The sequence below is a fragment of the Rhea americana genome, unplaced genomic scaffold, assembly GCF_003343005.1.
Source record: "Rhea americana isolate MKP2758 unplaced genomic scaffold, rheAme1 scaffold_138, whole genome shotgun sequence".
NCBI lineage: Eukaryota > Metazoa > Chordata > Aves > Rheiformes > Rheidae > Rhea > Rhea americana.
Genome location: NW_028185461.1, coordinates 2401694 through 2418429, shown reverse-complemented (window position 1 = coordinate 2418429; position 16736 = coordinate 2401694). Strand labels below are relative to the sequence as shown.

Genomic DNA, 16736 nt, shown 5'->3' with positions numbered 1-16736 from the left:
ATTTACCACCATCGACCCCTTTAAAGAAGCTAAAACATGCTGAACTGCTATGGTTCTGATTACATTTACATAATCTGTATCATCCTGACATCAGTGAGGCAACTAAATAGTAGCTGCTTGCTTTGAACTTACCAGGTAGTTAACAAAAGGTCCCTTTACTTATTTTCCTCAGTGCCTCCTTAATTCTCACAAAGATGACTAATTTAAGCTGCAGATAAAATTGTATGTCTGAATCCATCACAAAAGACAGTCCCTTCCCAATCTGCGCTCTACAAAAAGCCGAATTATGTTTTGTCATTCCTTCAGCAGTTATTTAAATTCTTTACCGATATAATGCAAAATCCTCTTCTGTGAAGATGTCATGAATTTTGTCCCCAAAGTACCTGAAAAAATAAACAAGAGTCTAAAAGAGCAGTTACTGAAACCGTCTGCCTCAGCAAAAGCAAGCTGCAGTCTCACACCCACCTGCTTTACCCACAATGAATAAATTAAAACATACTAAAAATCATTATTTGTAGGAAATGTGATGTTCCAAAAGCATTGCTCAAAGATGATATGCTAAAAGACTAAAGGATCAAGACACAGCAACTGGTAACAGAATTTGCAAGGCATGAAAAATCTCCCCTCCCACTTCAAGAATTAAGCTTATGGATTCACATTTTTAAAACAAGTTCACAGGCTGCTTGATTTCTTCCACTACTGATAAACTATAGGTCATTAACTGTGAAAAAAATAATATTTTCTGGTGTATGAAGTACTCCAGGAGGGAAAAAGTTAATAGTAGCCATCAAAGAGCCCAGTTCAAAAAAAGATGTTGTCAGTTTTCATGTCCCAGAAGTTTTTTAGTAAGTCATAGAAACGGTGGCAAATCCAACTCCTGCAGTGTGACACTGTTAACCTTAGTCTATGTGGCCTTGCGAAATCTGAGAAGGAACTGAGCACTGAAGCTGTAGGATAACAAGAGAAGCAACAAGCCACAGTCACAATTTACCTATACAGGTTGACAAAATGCTTCCCCAGCGAAAGAGCTCCAGAGTGTAAATCCAAAATTGAAGCCTGGGAAAAGAGACAAAAGTTTTTTGGTTTTTTTTTAAAAAGAGAGAGAGAGGAAAAAAAGCATGAAAAGTTTTTGTCATTATTTACTTATGACCTTTAATAACTATCCTAAATTCGTTCCTACTTTTCTTGCCCTCTCAAATTAAATCATTATTTTCTAAATTTAGGTTTGCAATACTAATGCTTATTTTGCCTTACTACTGCAAGCCCCTTTAGATGGCTGCATATATAGGGACAAAAGATAAAAATACTATGGGTAAGACAAAGGACTGCTACTGCTGAGATTCAAATCTGACATACAGGGTTGCCAGTCTTCTTCATGGGCTTAGGGTAAGATACTGTGTTCTTGGATCCCTTCCTGAAGACATTTCTCTTCTACACAAAGATGACTAATTTTCCAATATTTGTCAAGTGCTTGAATAGCACCAATACTTACTTTGCCCATCATTTGTTACTAAAACTACTTCTCCCTCACAGCTCCTGTGCATTTCTCATATTAAATAACAGAGACCTGGAAGCCTGTTTCAAAGAACATTTACAACTCTAAGGCTTGCTAGGGCCAAATGGTGTATGTTTTTTAAAACAATTCTGATTGCTGTAAAAGAACAAAGAGTGAAATCTTTCTATATGAAAATTAAATCCATTTCTCCCATCTGATTCAAGCCAAACACTTCTGTTCACCTCCAGACCAAACTAAAAAGATCAATATTAAGATTTGCTATGGGAGAGTCTTCACAGGACTTTAAAACATTTCTCTAAATTGAATAAAGTGCACTTTTGAATGTCCCTTGCTGTCCATAAAATACATGTTCACTTTGCATCAGTTTTAAAGAACTGTTTGCTCAATAGAGGTCTTATTTTCTATACTGAAAACATCAAGTAGCACCAGTCAATTAATCTCACTAGCACAAAAATTATACTGACATCTTTGATGTACAATATCCAGAAAAAAAGCGCTCTCATCATGAAATCTGGTATTTCTTGATGCAGAGCACTGCCTACGAAGAATGCTAAATGCCACATGACCAGCAACACAAGAGCTTTTGGGCATGGCTCGGACAGTGCCCTTTTTTACCCAAAAGCGGGATGTTGCTGCTACTCATTCCCAGGCCCTCCTCAAGGCACAGAAGGGTCAGAGCTGCAACACTGGGCTAGCAATACAGCTTCACATTCAGCCTGAGCCTCCAAGCACGGTTCTCCCTCCTCCTCGGGATCACACTTGCAAAAGACATCCATGTCAACCTCACATCAAAAGAAAACTCCTGCAGGCTCAATCGCCTTGAGCTTCAGCACTGCAAGAGAGGAAGCCCACTGAAATTCACATTTAAAAGCAAAAGACAGTAACAACCTTCCTTTAATACACCTTATCCAAATAATTTTGTTTACTCTTTCATCTTTACAAATGTATAAAAAGTAACGAAGTATTTCAATGGACACAGCATGAGCTTTTCAGACCTCCCTTTCTCACAGAAGTTCTCCAAAAGCTGCAGAGGAATGTTAGGGAAAGCACAACTCACACTCATCCAAGAGCAGCTCTTGGGACAAGCCTTACTCAAGCATCAGAAAACATTCTCATTTCATCAATCTCCAGATCTGTGCAATAGTCTAAGTTACAGATAGAACAAGTAAAACTGCTGCCTCCGAGCTGCAAAAATATGCTTGTGATCATGGCAAGGTGGTTTGTAAAGGGAAGCAGCAGGACACATATCTGAAAAGATAGATCTAACTAAAAAAAAATTGCCTCTCAAGTACTTCTAGCATGCCTCCTAAACATATGTATTTCTTCTTGCTTCCTCAAGCTGCTCACAGGTCTGTGGGGAATCCAAAATGATCAACTGGATCAAGTAAGACTCTCCTCAAGAACTGTGGTTATTCCCAGCCAAGAAGGGGATGATTATAACACGAAGTCTTCAGATGAAGAAGAATAAAAAGGACAAAGAATACTGCTCAGGGCTCTGTCAGATAGAAGACAATAATTCAATGCAGAGGCAGACAGAGGCTTGATTATACCTGAGTACAGAGTGTCTGTTTGTTTAACGGCCATCCTGGAAAGAAACTGAAATGCATTTCTGTTGGCCTCTGCCATTTCAGAATATTAAACATTTCCAGCACCATTTCCTAGGCTCAGTGGAAGCCTGTGTCAACAATGTTACTTCAACTTCACTATCTGATCAAAGTTCACCAGTCTGTAGTGCAGGTAGGTGGTCCCAAGTTGAAAGCTCTACAAAGTTTACCTAAAAGTGGCAAACATACCCCCACACACCTTTTTCTGAGAAATTCTGAGAAAAACACCCCAACATCCCACTTTACAGAACTTTTACAGAGAGGAAATTGGACTCCCTTTAAAAGAATAAAGTACAAACGTACATGCTTTTGGACCYTGAATATTGTTCATCTCTCACTCTCTACCCTCCCATTGGTGAAAGGATTCAAGAAGGACACGCAAGTAACCAGCACTTCCCAGAACACAGCAAAAAGGGTCACCTTCTCCATCTTACAAAGCACCATAGGTCCTTGCTTTGATCCTCACCAGAAGGGACTGCAAACTATTAACTATATATTCACTGCTACAGCAGTTCTACCTTGTTCCTCCACTCCTTAAAAAGTTTACTTAAGATTTTGAAAGAAAACAGCAGACACAAGCTGTCCAGAAGAGAAAAATGCAAAACTCATTTCTACTTTTCTATAGAGAAGTTGGTAGAGCTCAAAAGTTTCTCCACTCCTCCAGTGCCCATGGTGAGAAAAGGGAAGGGCAATGGAGGCTCTACATTACCATCTATTCCTAGGCAACATCAGACTTAACGGTCATGGTCAGGTTCTCAAAACAATACTACTTTAAACAGCTTTCTCTACTTAAATCTTGAGTGTAAAAGGCCAACACTTAATATTCTTGTTAAGGTCAGGCCTCTTTTAAAAGTTGCATTGATTAGTTACGAGAAACAAATGTAACTCATCTAATTTATACATCACACAGATTTCAGGAGGTGCAGGTAATTACTGTGGAAACTAAGTGCAGTATTTGGCTACAGTGCGTGGAAAAAGTTTACACTGGACACAGATTAGACATGCCAGCTCTTCTCAAGCTGCCTAGCGTAAGTCCAATTACACCAACATGCACTTTTAAGAGAACATAATAAAGTGATGGATGCATTGCCAAGTATGAAGTGGCAGCTACTTACAAATGGTATTACAAGGCTAAATATGAAGGATGGAAACTATGTGGCCTGTAGTAGAGATACATGATAGGACAAATATTATGCAGAGGCTTTATCCTCCCCCTGGAAAATGCAGAACTGATAGCATTTGGAGGAATGCAGGGTCTGGCTGGGAGGGCTGAAGGTAGAGCAAGGAGTAATATTGCCTGCAGGGATGCTGTTCAACACATGAGCCTGTGTGTCCACATCAGAAACCACTACATGAGATAATAGCTATACACACTGCTTGCTGCTTTCAGTGACTAAGAAATTTATTTTTCCCTGAAAAAAAAAGGAGGTCCAGGTAGCTGCTCCTACCAATTTTGCTGCAACACAAGAAACAAAGGAGAGCTGACTGGTTGCACCAAAGGATTTCTCCTCTGGTGCTTCTAAATAAATGCCAGTAGATTTGATAATAAATGAGTCAAGTTTCATTTACACTGGAGAGAAGTTATGACGATAGCACCTATCAAGATGTGAATGAATGAGTCATGGCTAAAAGGGTAACAAGCATGCAAGAAAACATTAGGTAGGGAAGAAAGGGGAAGGTCATGATAAAGAAGAAAAAAACAGGCTGAGGCAAACAGCCTCAGAATAACTAACATAAATGACATTCTGTGAATGAGAGAAAGAACGGAGTGCAAAACTATCCTACAGACGCAGACTGCAGAGACCTACAAGGGAAAGAAGGGTGTTATGCCCTTGCTTGAATTCTGTTGGAAGTTGGACTAGAAGATTGCAATGGTCTCTTCTAGCCTCAGTGCATATATATATATAAATCTAGGAATGATTACAAAGGAAGATAAGAAAGACAGACTGGAGCATGACTTCTGGGACATTTCAGTAATTCAGATGTTTGCCAGGACTTTCTCAACACAAAAGGATGGAGAGGGAAACCAGAACTGTGCACGCTATACTAGTTCTCCAGGGAAGCAGGAAGGGTGGCAGACAATGGGAGGAGAACCAACAGAGTCATAAACTGCATGTTTAGCTCTTCAAATTATTAAATTATACCAAGCCATATACACTCACAAGTCCACTTCTGCTGAATCCAAATATAAGAAGTATGACTGACATAAGTCAGACACATGGTTAGGAGGAAAAGAGAGAGAATGCAAATGCACTCAACATCCCAGTAAGAATTTGAGGAAGTTTAATCAGGAACAGTGAAGAGGTCAAATTGTCTAAAAAAGAATAGAAACAAGGAATTGTTTAAGCAAATCTTCRGGGAAAAAAAAAGAAAAGAAAAAAACATTGTCTTAGAACAATAAGCACAACTGGGCAGAATTTTCCAAACATGCTCTAAAGCCTAAGGAATTCAAAGCAACAGACCACATCCAATCCAATATGCTTGAAGCTGGGAGGCTTATGGGCAAAGTAGCTAGATGAAGTAAGACCTGAAACATTTTGTACACTATTCAGAGAGGATAAAGGCTCAAAGAAAGTCAGTTTCACCTATACACCATCAGCACACATCCACCAATATTTGACCAGGTCTGGTAGCCAACACAGCAATATCAGTCATTGATTCACTCCATGACATGGAGAATATACAAGCGTACACATCATAGGACAAAGAGAAAGAGGCAGAACGGGTGGAAAATATATATATATATATAAAAAAAGTAAGGAGACTATGTCCAAAAGCTTCTCCTAAACACAACCCCCAGAAAACCCTGGTCAGCATCTTTCAGTGCTTATCTACTACTTTGGATAAAACCTCAACGCAGCACCACACAAATGTTCCTCCAGCATCTTCCCACCTGGAGTAACAGTATACAGCAACTTTCTCACATTTGTACACTATAAGAAACACGAGATTTGGATCACAGCACAGACCTCTCTGAGGACATCACTTTTCTTAACAGAACTTTATTTTGTTTCAACAACAGAATCTTCTTTTTCCCGGTTTCTCTCTCCTTTAAAAATCCACACATTGATGCTTCCAAGATGATTCAGATAATGGATTTATATTTGTCAGACAGTCTGGCTTGTTGTCCAAGTAACCTAGCTCAGGATTCCTGCCCACCTCTGTGCAGTCTGGAGCCTTCACCTTCCTCATCACTCCTCCCAGCCTTCCCTGCCTCAGCTTTCCCACTTTCCTGACCCTCAGCTGGACACTAACTCTCAACCTTCTGTGGTCCAAGTCCATAAAACTGTGTCTGCATTATACACTGCCCTCTTAATCCCTCTTCATGGAAGTCTAATGAAAATCCCATGTAGGTCCCAAGAGAACAGAAGATAGAAAACTGTCTTGACAGCACTCTTGACAGGAGTTAAGCAGTACATGTAAAAAGTCTGAGTAATCTAGTCAAAAAGGTAAATTTTTCAACCACAAAACTGAAAAAATCCAAGGGATCCTGATGAGTTGAATAGAGAAAGTTAAATCTTTTAAATATATTGTTTCAGATTGACAACACTGCATAAGTTTCTCGGCTTCCTTTGTTCACACATTTTTCTCAGCAATCGTAAGTACAATAATATCAGGTGAAACAATGATAACAACAGGTGAAACTTTCCCAAATCTGAATATAAAGAAAAATTCTCCATCTCAGCTCCTCACCACTCTAGCCCCAAACGCATTTATAATCTCAAAGTTTGGTTACAGTAAAAGAATGTAAAAACACTGCTCACCCCTCCATCAGATCCTCCCAAGGACAGTCCCCTCTCTGCTATTCTGCGGGCAAAATAATAACTTCAGGTGAGAACTGATTTGTTTATGTTGTAAATAATGACATTAAATAGTTCTTCAGTAAATGTTAGCTGATGCATCACATATAACCTAACTGAGTGGAAAGGAGAAGCTGCCATTTATCTGAAACTCTTTAAATCATGCAGCCTGTCATGAAAATAAAGTGTCTGCATGGCAGAACATTTCTGAGCTTGTAGTCCTTTTTCGTAAATCCCCAAAACACCTCCAAAAAATTGGTTTTCAAATAGATCCTGACCAAATAAGATAAAACACACACACAAATCAGATTTTCATTTTAAAGGGCATAACACAGAAATGCTGTATCAAAAATAAGAGCCCAGAATTTGAAATGGCCAAAGTACCAGCCTGACTAGTGAACAAAGCACTATACCAGCTGCACCTCAGCTTGAGGACTGGGAGCATGATGAGCATTACAGTGATATTTCCCACTTACATGACTGTCAAGTGCAGATAGCACTCAGATGCTGATCACCCTCTTAACTGTAATTTTACAGTGTCTCCTACTATCTGATTAAAACCCACCACTTTGTATTCATAAAAGATGTTACATGGTCAGCACCAGCTCATGACTATCCAGAAAGACACAAGGCTAAAAGGAGGATTTTGGTGTTTTGTTGTTTTTAAAGACCAGGTGGAACACAACGCCAAGTGAAAAATTCTTTAAAACATATTTAATTCAGAGCATAACAGCTTCCTTTTGGACATAAATTACTCTCTACAGCTGCCATGCCCCACACCGAACTAGGCAGATTCTGTATGAAAGAGAAAAGCCTCAATTACAGCAAAAATATAAAATGGCTTAGAAAATAAGGTCAGCGCTTTAGCCTGTTTAACCCCTCCTCCTTCAGCTAGTAAGCTTTGTGCCACAAGCGCACCTCCAACACTAGCACACCATCAGCACGTGCCTGCTTCTATAATTCAAACTAAAATCCTACTAAAAAGAAAATGGAAAGAAAAGAAAGATTACCTACGGATTCTTTCAGCTTCTTCCCTCGTGATCACTGCATCGGTTACGCCTCTTCCACACTTTCTAGGAGTGCACCCTGCATCACAAAAAAGAAAAGAAACAGTCTTTCAAGAGAGGTTCAGAACAAGTATCAATTAATATTCTCCTATTCCCCTTTCAAATTCACAACATTCAGAAGGGATATTGCTGGTCTCAGAATATTTTAGATTGTTCAAACTACATGAATTTACGTCTCCACTTCAATGGGTTTTGCACCTCRACCAATAGAGAGAGGAGACAAAGCAAGCAATGGCACTGTTGCTTCTGCCCAGGTTCAAGTCCCAGCCTACACTCATCCAAATTACACCAGCTAAGCTGAGAAGTTATTTTCTGTCAAAATGGGTAAGTTCATAATGCAAGCTGATACAGTAAAGATGATGTCAGTTTTCAAATCAACTGCTTAGAGCTGTTTAGTAAGGCTATAATAGACACACGTGTATTTTTTTTTCTATCTGTATGGAGATACATAGACATACATATATCTAGTGATTTTGCCCTTCTTGCTAAGTGCAGCAGTTAAAACCAAAATTCCTGATTATATAACTGTTCTCTGGAAAGACAACTATTTTGGATGATTTGATCTTACATACTCTTTTTCAGCCTTCAGACAAGCAGGGCAAGAACACGAGAGAGCTCAGACCTCTGCAGTGCCACATGGATCCTTCCATCTGGAATTGACAGTTCAAACACAGCCAAGATCTCTAGCAACTGAAACCACTTAATATCAGGTATCTGTATACAAATGGTTTTCCACATAAGCATTTAAATCATAGACATAGATCCAACACACTGGTTCTGTCGCTAAACCAAAGAATGTCAATCAGGGGGGAAAAAAAGAAAAAGAAAAAGAAAGAAAAAAAAAACGGTCCTGGAAGAGAAAACTAGCTGCAGAAGAGAAGAGATATTTGGATGCAGACAACAAGGGACCTGACACTGCAGCAGCATCACGCCATCTAAGAGATCCAGATTCAGGAYGTGGAGAGCACCTTGCTCTGCAGTTGATAACAGTAGAAGTTACACAAAAAATCTGGAAAAGGATTAAATTAAAACCGCTCTTTTGAAATCGTAGTAACCAATTTGTGAAATGATAATTTACTCCTTTTGTTCCCACCTGTCTGCAAGAGTCACCCTGGCACCAGGCAAAGATACAAGCAAAAGGAAAGAAAAGCAGATAAAAATAAAACCAATATCAATTGAAAACCAATAAAAGAAATACTAATAATCAAGTGACATTTACAATGATTTTGGTCCAGAGAAGCACGGCCACTGCCCAGCAAAGCACCAAGAGGTATTACAACTGATGCTGTTCTGTATAATTTGTACTGCATCTGCATCACTGATTCAATTTGCCACTAATGCTCCAAGAGCTGAAAAACTCTTGGGATAACAAGGAAGAGAGAGCACATCTCGCACAAAGCAGTGGAATCACTGCTTGACAGAAGAAAAATATGTTAAACAGCTAAGAGTTCAAGCTGTGAAAGAGATATTACAAATAATGAGGGTTCCTTCATAGATATACAGTCTTTGCATAGTAGCAATATGCCTAGTTTACATTGCTATTTCTTGTATTAATACATAAGCAACTTAATTCAACTTAGGTTTCTCTAGTCAATCATAAATGATTCAGTTTATTAACAAAGATTCCTGCAGGCAAGTGCTGAGAACCACTGTATTTGCCCACTTGAAGTCACTAGAAGAGCAACAGTAACATAAGAAAATAGTGAATTAAAATACCAGAACAATGTTCCTACCATACTGTCAGGATATTAAAAGCAGCGTTTAAAAAAAAAATGCAGATGAGTCAGAAAAGAGCTAATAGCATTCTGTACGTAGTGTCTAAACAAATCTATCTTGAAAGGCAGTTTTTCATACAAGATTTTTGATCAAAAACACACAGTTTGGACATGTATCCCCCCCCAAAAAAAAACAAAAAAAAAACAAAAAAAAAACCTCAAGTCCATTTCAGAGAAATGCAACATTTAATATTAAAAGCTTATGGAAAAAAGCCAGCAGTAAGAGTTCCAGATAAAGAGTATATGAAAGTTCTTATGGAATTAGAAGTCCTTTCCAGAGCAATCTTTAGATAACAACAACAACAATRATCAATTTTGAGTGACTTTGGGATGTGGCATTTGGCACCTTGCTCAGGAAAGTCCATGTATAGACATAATGTGATAGAAACGTTTGGGTGAATGTGCTTTCTGACATGTGCCAACACACTTACAGCTGCTGAACTGAGCTCCTCTTGGAGGATTATTTGCTTATCAGAACACAATATAAGGGGCAAAACACTCCTGAAAAATCAGTCAATTCACCCATCCAAGTCAAAAGCCTCCATCTGCTCTGATCAAAAGTAACTAATTCAAACAATGACCACAACGTGATAGAAAGAGGAATCTGTCACAGTGCAAGTGCTTTGTAGGAACTCACACTCTATCCTAAGAGTCATGCTCTGGCTGCATCTCTGAGTGCGCTGCAAAGACACCAGCATTCCAAGAAAGAGAGAAGCAATGAGAAAGAGATACATAAATGAGTGGTTTGAGTACAGACAACAACACACCAATCTGTATATACAGTTTCCTTGCTTTGGAAAAGAAAAGGAGGCTACTTGGTGACTTCAGTTTAAATGTATGTCAAAGGCACCCACACCAAACAGACTGTCTAAACACACATAAGCATCCAGAGCACCTCCTTCCCCAAACACACTTGTGTGGGCACATATACAGCTCTCTCTGTTCAAGCTCTCCACCAGTCAAATCATTTTTCAGACTTCAGTTATTCCCATACCAAAAAAATCAATCACTTTCATGGGTCAGCCACCATGACGATATGTAGTCAAAAACTCATCCCTGACAACTTCGAAAAGATATTTTTCTTCTTCTTCTATGCCACTGGAATAAAAAGGTAGTGGGCAGACCAAGATTAGGAAAGACCATCTGACTGGATTACATTCCAGAAAATCCAATGCATTTTCTAACTATCCAGCAACAATTCACTGAGGTCAGCTGAAGGTTCAAGTTCCAGGGAGCACATACTAAATTATTTCAGGATGACTTCAGAAATTAGTAGCCTAAAATAATGCTAGACACTATGCTCTTAAGCATCCAGACTGCAATGGCAGCACTGAACCCATCACTGTAACAGGAATGAACTAGGAACAGTGCTCCTCTAGCTCAGTTTTCTCGTGACCCTATAAATTAAAGGGAAGAAGAGCAGAAGTGAATCATACTATTCCTCAGAAACTGTAATGTCTTCAAATAATAATAATAAAAAATAAAAGACTGGTAAGATTCAGTCAGTAACCCGAAGATGCTTTGCATAGAGAGAGCACTTTGCAATACAATATCGGCCTCAAAGGTACAGAATTCAGATCCACCAGAAACAAACAACCAAAACAAAAAAACAAACAAAAACCCACTAGGGCTTTGTAGGGGGAAGGTTGTTCTAAGTAGTAGATCTGGGAGTGGGAGAGGGAAGAAAAGAGGAGCTTCTGTGCCATATTCCAGGCACATGGTAATTCTTTTTTTTCCTGCAATCATAAAGGCTAGATACAGTTTTTGYGGATGTTCTGGCACTTTTCAATCACTTAATTCCAGGAACCGACAATTTGYAAGTCAAACACCACAGATCATACAAGAAAAACACAAGCAGTGGAAATGCTGTATTCATCTGGAGCTCAACAACCTAGCAGTTCTGAATAGCAACAAGTAGTAGCCAGCAAACACTGCAAACTACTTTGTATGTCCTAATATTAAAGAGTACACATTTTATGTTACTGTGCCTTGAAGGGCTCCAATGTATGTGCACCAGTGGCAGATTAAAATCAGATACTCAATTACAAGTGTCAGGCTGAAGAGCATCCCAGAAGCTGACTGACAAGAATCAGACATCCCTGCCTGCAGGCTAGCAAATGTGGGACAGACGGCTGAGGCAGTAACAGCTTCCATCATCCAATTTTAAATTTACAGCTGCACACATAGAAGCAGCCAAAAGGAATTAATTTTGATTCACTTACCACACATTTAGTTAGTCTGGCTAAATATTTAGTTAGCAATCCTAACATCTCAAAGATTTGCAGAACCATTATCACTAATCACAAATCACATAATGCATATTACACACTGCAGCTAAAGTTCTGTTGTGGCAGGAATAGAGATGTCAACAACTTTATCAAGCACAGTTGTGGAAACCTGTAGTGTAAAATTCAGTTGTCCTGTTATAAAACAGGATTAAAAAAGGTTGAGCTAACAGACTGATAGAAAAGTGAGATTTTAAGGACTCCAGAAGAAAGTTGAACACAGAAAAGCAATGAAACTCTTTTGACTGACAGAGATAAAAAGGGGAAATGACTTTCCCTCTGCTATTGAAAAAAGTCTCTTTAATTCTTGAAAGACAAAGAAAATTGAGATAAAGGGAAGCTGATGCTCAAGGAGAGAATAAGTGGAGACAAGTAAACCCAAAGGAGATCATCACTACTCCAGGACAAACCTATCTGAATGTAGAGGGGGTGACATTCTGAAAAAGGAAACTAGCAAAGACTTCTGATTACAGAAGAGGTTTGTACTTTGCATTCCCAGCAGCAAACAGGACTTTCCCTTCTGGAAAGGCTAGTACTGGAGAATCCAAGTTTAGCAAAATGCTATAATTACAGAGGACAATCAGTGCATGACTAGGGTCTTTGACAAGGAATCAGCAAAGACAATGCTCAAAGCAGGAGGTATTTTGAAGGTAATAGCAGAAGTTTTTTCAAGCTGAGAAGGAAAAGATAGTCCAGCATAAAGCCAGTCACATGCCAACGTTAAGATACAAACACTGGATCAAAGCTGATGAAGGATCAGAACAGTAAGCCTGTTTATTTGAAAACAATTTTAGCATTAAAAAACGTGTCACTCTTGTCTAAAAGACACTATAGATGGAACCACCGAACTGTTAAGAAAATATTCAGAGAATATATACCCACTAGAAATTCAGTCTAGTATTACAAACTATTCAGTAGCTTCTTCAAATTTGTGCCTGGTGAACATAAAATCATTCACATATCTAACAAGCTACTCAGCTTTGGGTCCGAGGCAGTATTTTTTCTGGCAAGGCAAGAGATGTATACCTAAGCACGCAACCACACAAGCACTTCCAACAGCCACCTTTCCTATTCAGCACACAGAGCACAGAAAGTAACAACAGGACACGGGTCCAAGTGCCCAGACTTCAGCTTTGTCTCCTACTTACAGAGGTGCTTACTCAAGCACAACTCATTGCAGGGACTGGAATGATTCTCAAGAGACAAAAGTCCCATCACAATGCTCAATTAGTACAAACGGCAGGACAAGAAAACAAAGATAGTTTGAGTGACATTCCCACAGTAACAGCAGCAGTCTAGGTGCTTGCCCTTTTCCTCTACTGCTCATACACTTCCCTGAATTCCAGTCCATGGATCTGGTCTCTGGAAAAGCATTTTACAGTTGCCTCCTAAGCAACTTGGCATCATGGATGCTTTGTACCCTGACATAGAAAACGTCAGCATACACACGAGACAATGCAGAAGTTTCATCAGACAAGCTAGAAGCCACAGTAGTTTTAAGGAGTAAACCATGTCTTAAGAGAGCCAGAAATAGCTGAGATTTGGCTGCACGATTTAGCCAAACTGTTCACAGAACATCGTATCTTCTGCTAACATACTAAGCTAAGCGCCTGGTCTCTGACAAATAATGCCTTCCATTTCTGGATGAGATGTTTACTGGTAGGCACTGCTATGAAAATAAACTCACTGCTGTGTGACATCAACTATTGTCTCCACTGAAGCAAACTAGAAGCTCAGTTGGGCTAGCCATGGCTGAAGCAGGGACAAGTACATAAATAAAAAGCTCATCTTAACTGTGTGACCTTTGCAGTTGAGCATCAGATATCGAGTGATGACGGAAATGTGCCTCTTTCTGACAAAGACTCCGCAGCTGTGGATATCAAGCCAGAGTAAAGATAGAAAATTAAAAGCTGCTCAGTGATAGATAGCGATTTCCAACAAAGTGACTAGAGCCCCAGAGATGAATCCAGTTTGGCAGAGAACTGTAATCCACATTTTACTGCCTCACAAAGCTATCTGCAACCCCCATGTGGAGCAAGGAGTGTGGCAGTCACAAGACAGGGAGGAAACTTAGCCAGCTCACGACCACCCTCTTGCGGACACAGAGCAAAAGACAAGAAAAAAAACAACCGCAAAGTTTGTTACCGCAGTATAGATTCAATTTACTGCTCAACAGAACAGATGTTCACACTTGTCTAATAGCACAGATCTCCTTCTCAAAGCACAGTGCAGGGGAATACATGTAAAAACATCCGCCAAAAGGCAAAATTGAACGTAAATTTGGAAAAGGAATGCACAAGCGTAATTAGAAAGTGTGGATACAAACTCGTAGAAGATGACTCCACTTTGTGCCTGTGGAAGCTCAGGCAGGTCACACTTCACCCTGAAGCCAGCATTTGCAGAGTGTGCACCCCATTGCATTACAAGACTAGAGAATGTGTTCATTCCTTCTCCCAAGCAGAGGTGTACTCAAACTTCCTTGCTTCCTTGCAAGGAAAAGGCTAGCTGATGGAATTACCAAGACCAAAAGTAAGTTAAATCCCAGTCTGGAAAATTCCCCTAACAAACCAGAGAAGGGGGGGGGAAGGTTAAATTGTTCTTTTTGGATTTCTTTTGGTAAGCCAAAGCCCTGATAACAGAACGTGGATAGTTTCAGCTGTAGTTCAGTCCTAACTGCCAAATCTGTAGCAACAATAGCTGCACAAATTTCTCTGCCTGTGGAAGTGGAAAAGTAAAGCCAATTTCTCCTCATGGTAACCACAAAAAAGTTAAAACAGAACATGTGTTTTCATGGGTTCAGAGTCAAAAAGTCTCCAAACTAAGAAAGCTCTCTTACTAGTATCTTCCAGACAGCAGCTTGGTTGTTCTCAGTAACATCTGGGATGGTGCCTGCAAAATCCTATCAAACACCTCATCCAGGGCAGACACTACAACAGCAGCACTGAGGAAAACCATCTGACCACAGATTATGCACTACCTCTGCTGCTACGTTACAAACCAACGGTACTCAGAACGGCTTCCTGAAGGAGGAAAGGAAAATTACCTCCACATCTGTGGAGCACCGCTTCTACACTGTAGTTTGAGGAACACTTCCTACGAATACTTCCTACCAGAATGAGCATTGAAAGACAGTCATTCTTCCTCTGCACCCAGCAGCTTCCTCCAGCCTTCATACTACCTTCAGATTTGTGTCAGTAAGCATTTTGGCAGCCACATAACGAACCAAAACAAACAATTGATTTGGCTGAAAACTAACTCAAAAAAGAAAAAAAAATCGGATAGCATAATTCACCAATCAAGTTGAACGCACAGCTGGATAGACAGGCAGACTAGCAAAAAGAAAGAATCTGCTGCTTTCTGGCAGCAGTACCAGCTTAAAGTGTTCATCAAGATATACTTCACAAGTCTAAGGAAAAAGAAAAAAAAATCAGCATAGCTTATCCTCAGCAGAACATAAATTAGACTCTTGTTGCTCATTACTCCAAAGAAAAAAGTACCACGGGAAACAAATACCTATTCGACAGACAACACCATCAGCTGGAAGATGCATAGATGGAAGAGAGAAGCTTACTGCAGACAGCACCGGTTGTCACAGACAACCAGTGACAACATTAACAGGAAAACAGTGGTTTGGAAGTTGCGGTTTCCTTTTTGGTTTTTGTCAGGTTTTTTGTTTTTAACTAAAACATATACATCTCAAAACATGTACTGGGAGCTGGCACTTGTGCAACTACCACATGCTGGCAGCACAAACAACGTTCCAAACTGGCTCCACTCCACACTGTGTGGTATTTACAGGTAACAAACTCCCCCACAAGCACATTACAACTATTGGCAGAGCAAGAAAAGGAGAGAGAACCAGATTTAGCAAAAGGTTTGTTTCACACCGCCTACACAAAGCGGCTCCAGAAAAAAAAATTACAGAGGAATGATGGAAAATGCTCTCTCAGGAACAGCAGCTTCTGGGCTGCCCCAAGACGCGTGAAGATCTGTGGGTTTAGGTAACGTGCAGAGGCAGGTGTTTGCTAGAAGAGCCAGAGCTGTGCAAGACAGCTGGACACGCTGGGCCTGCTGCAGCCCTCTACACGCTGCTTCGTCCTAATCGCACGCAAGTACCTTCGTATCTTCTGTGGCGGTCGTAGTCCTCAGAGCAGGGCACCTCGACGAACCTGTCCCGCAGGTGCTCCTGGTGGCGAGCCAGCACCTCGGCGACGCCCTCCTCGGCGCGCAGGCAGCTCCAGCCCAGGAGGGCGCCGAGAAGTGCGGCGGGGAGGAGGAGCGCGGCCGCCGCCAGCCACCTCCGCCGCGGCTCCCGCGGGGCGCCGCTCCCCGCACCGCTGAGGGGAGAGCGCGTGAGGCGCGCGTGAGGCGCGCGGGGCCCCCCGCCCCGCCCCCAAGCGCATGCGCGGCTCTCTCCCCCCTCTCCAAGCCCGGTGGTTACAGGCCTCGCCCTAACCGCCGCCGCCCCCTGTCACAGCCACCGGCGGGCGCCCAGGCCGCGTCCCCCGAGCCCACCCGGCAGTAGCTGGGGACAGCCGCAGCGGCCCCTGCCCGCCCTCGCGCGGCCGCGCCGGTACCTGCGGCGGCGGCGGCGGCGGTGGTGATGGTCCCCGAGATACGCCCCGCCGCTGTCGGGGCCGCGCGGCGCCACCCGCCGCTGCGCAGCCATGGCGCCGCCGGCACAGAGCG

General features: G+C 41.2%; 1 protein-coding gene across 4 annotated transcripts in view; it reads right to left on the bottom strand.

The window, feature by feature from the left end:
• OGFOD3 (2-oxoglutarate and iron dependent oxygenase domain containing 3) overlaps positions 1–16733 on the bottom strand; it is a 47347-nt gene extending 30614 nt beyond the window's left edge. For 3 of the 4 annotated variants that reach the window (XM_085298337.1, XM_085298339.1, XM_085298338.1), the window contains exons 1-6: positions 16625–16733; positions 16164–16384; positions 7931–8006; positions 6885–6927; positions 992–1056; positions 327–383 (exon numbers count right to left, since the gene is read on the bottom strand). In XM_085298337.1, coding sequence (XP_085154463.1) covers positions 327–383; positions 992–1056; positions 6885–6927; positions 7931–8006; positions 16164–16384; positions 16625–16716 — 554 coding nt within the window. In that variant the 5' untranslated portion in view covers positions 16717–16733. The remainder of the gene's footprint in view (positions 1–326; positions 384–991; positions 1057–6884; positions 6928–7930; positions 8007–16163; positions 16385–16624) is intronic. The other variant, XM_085298340.1, reaches the window with a different exon arrangement.
• Between the last annotated feature and the right edge of the window lie 3 nt (positions 16734–16736).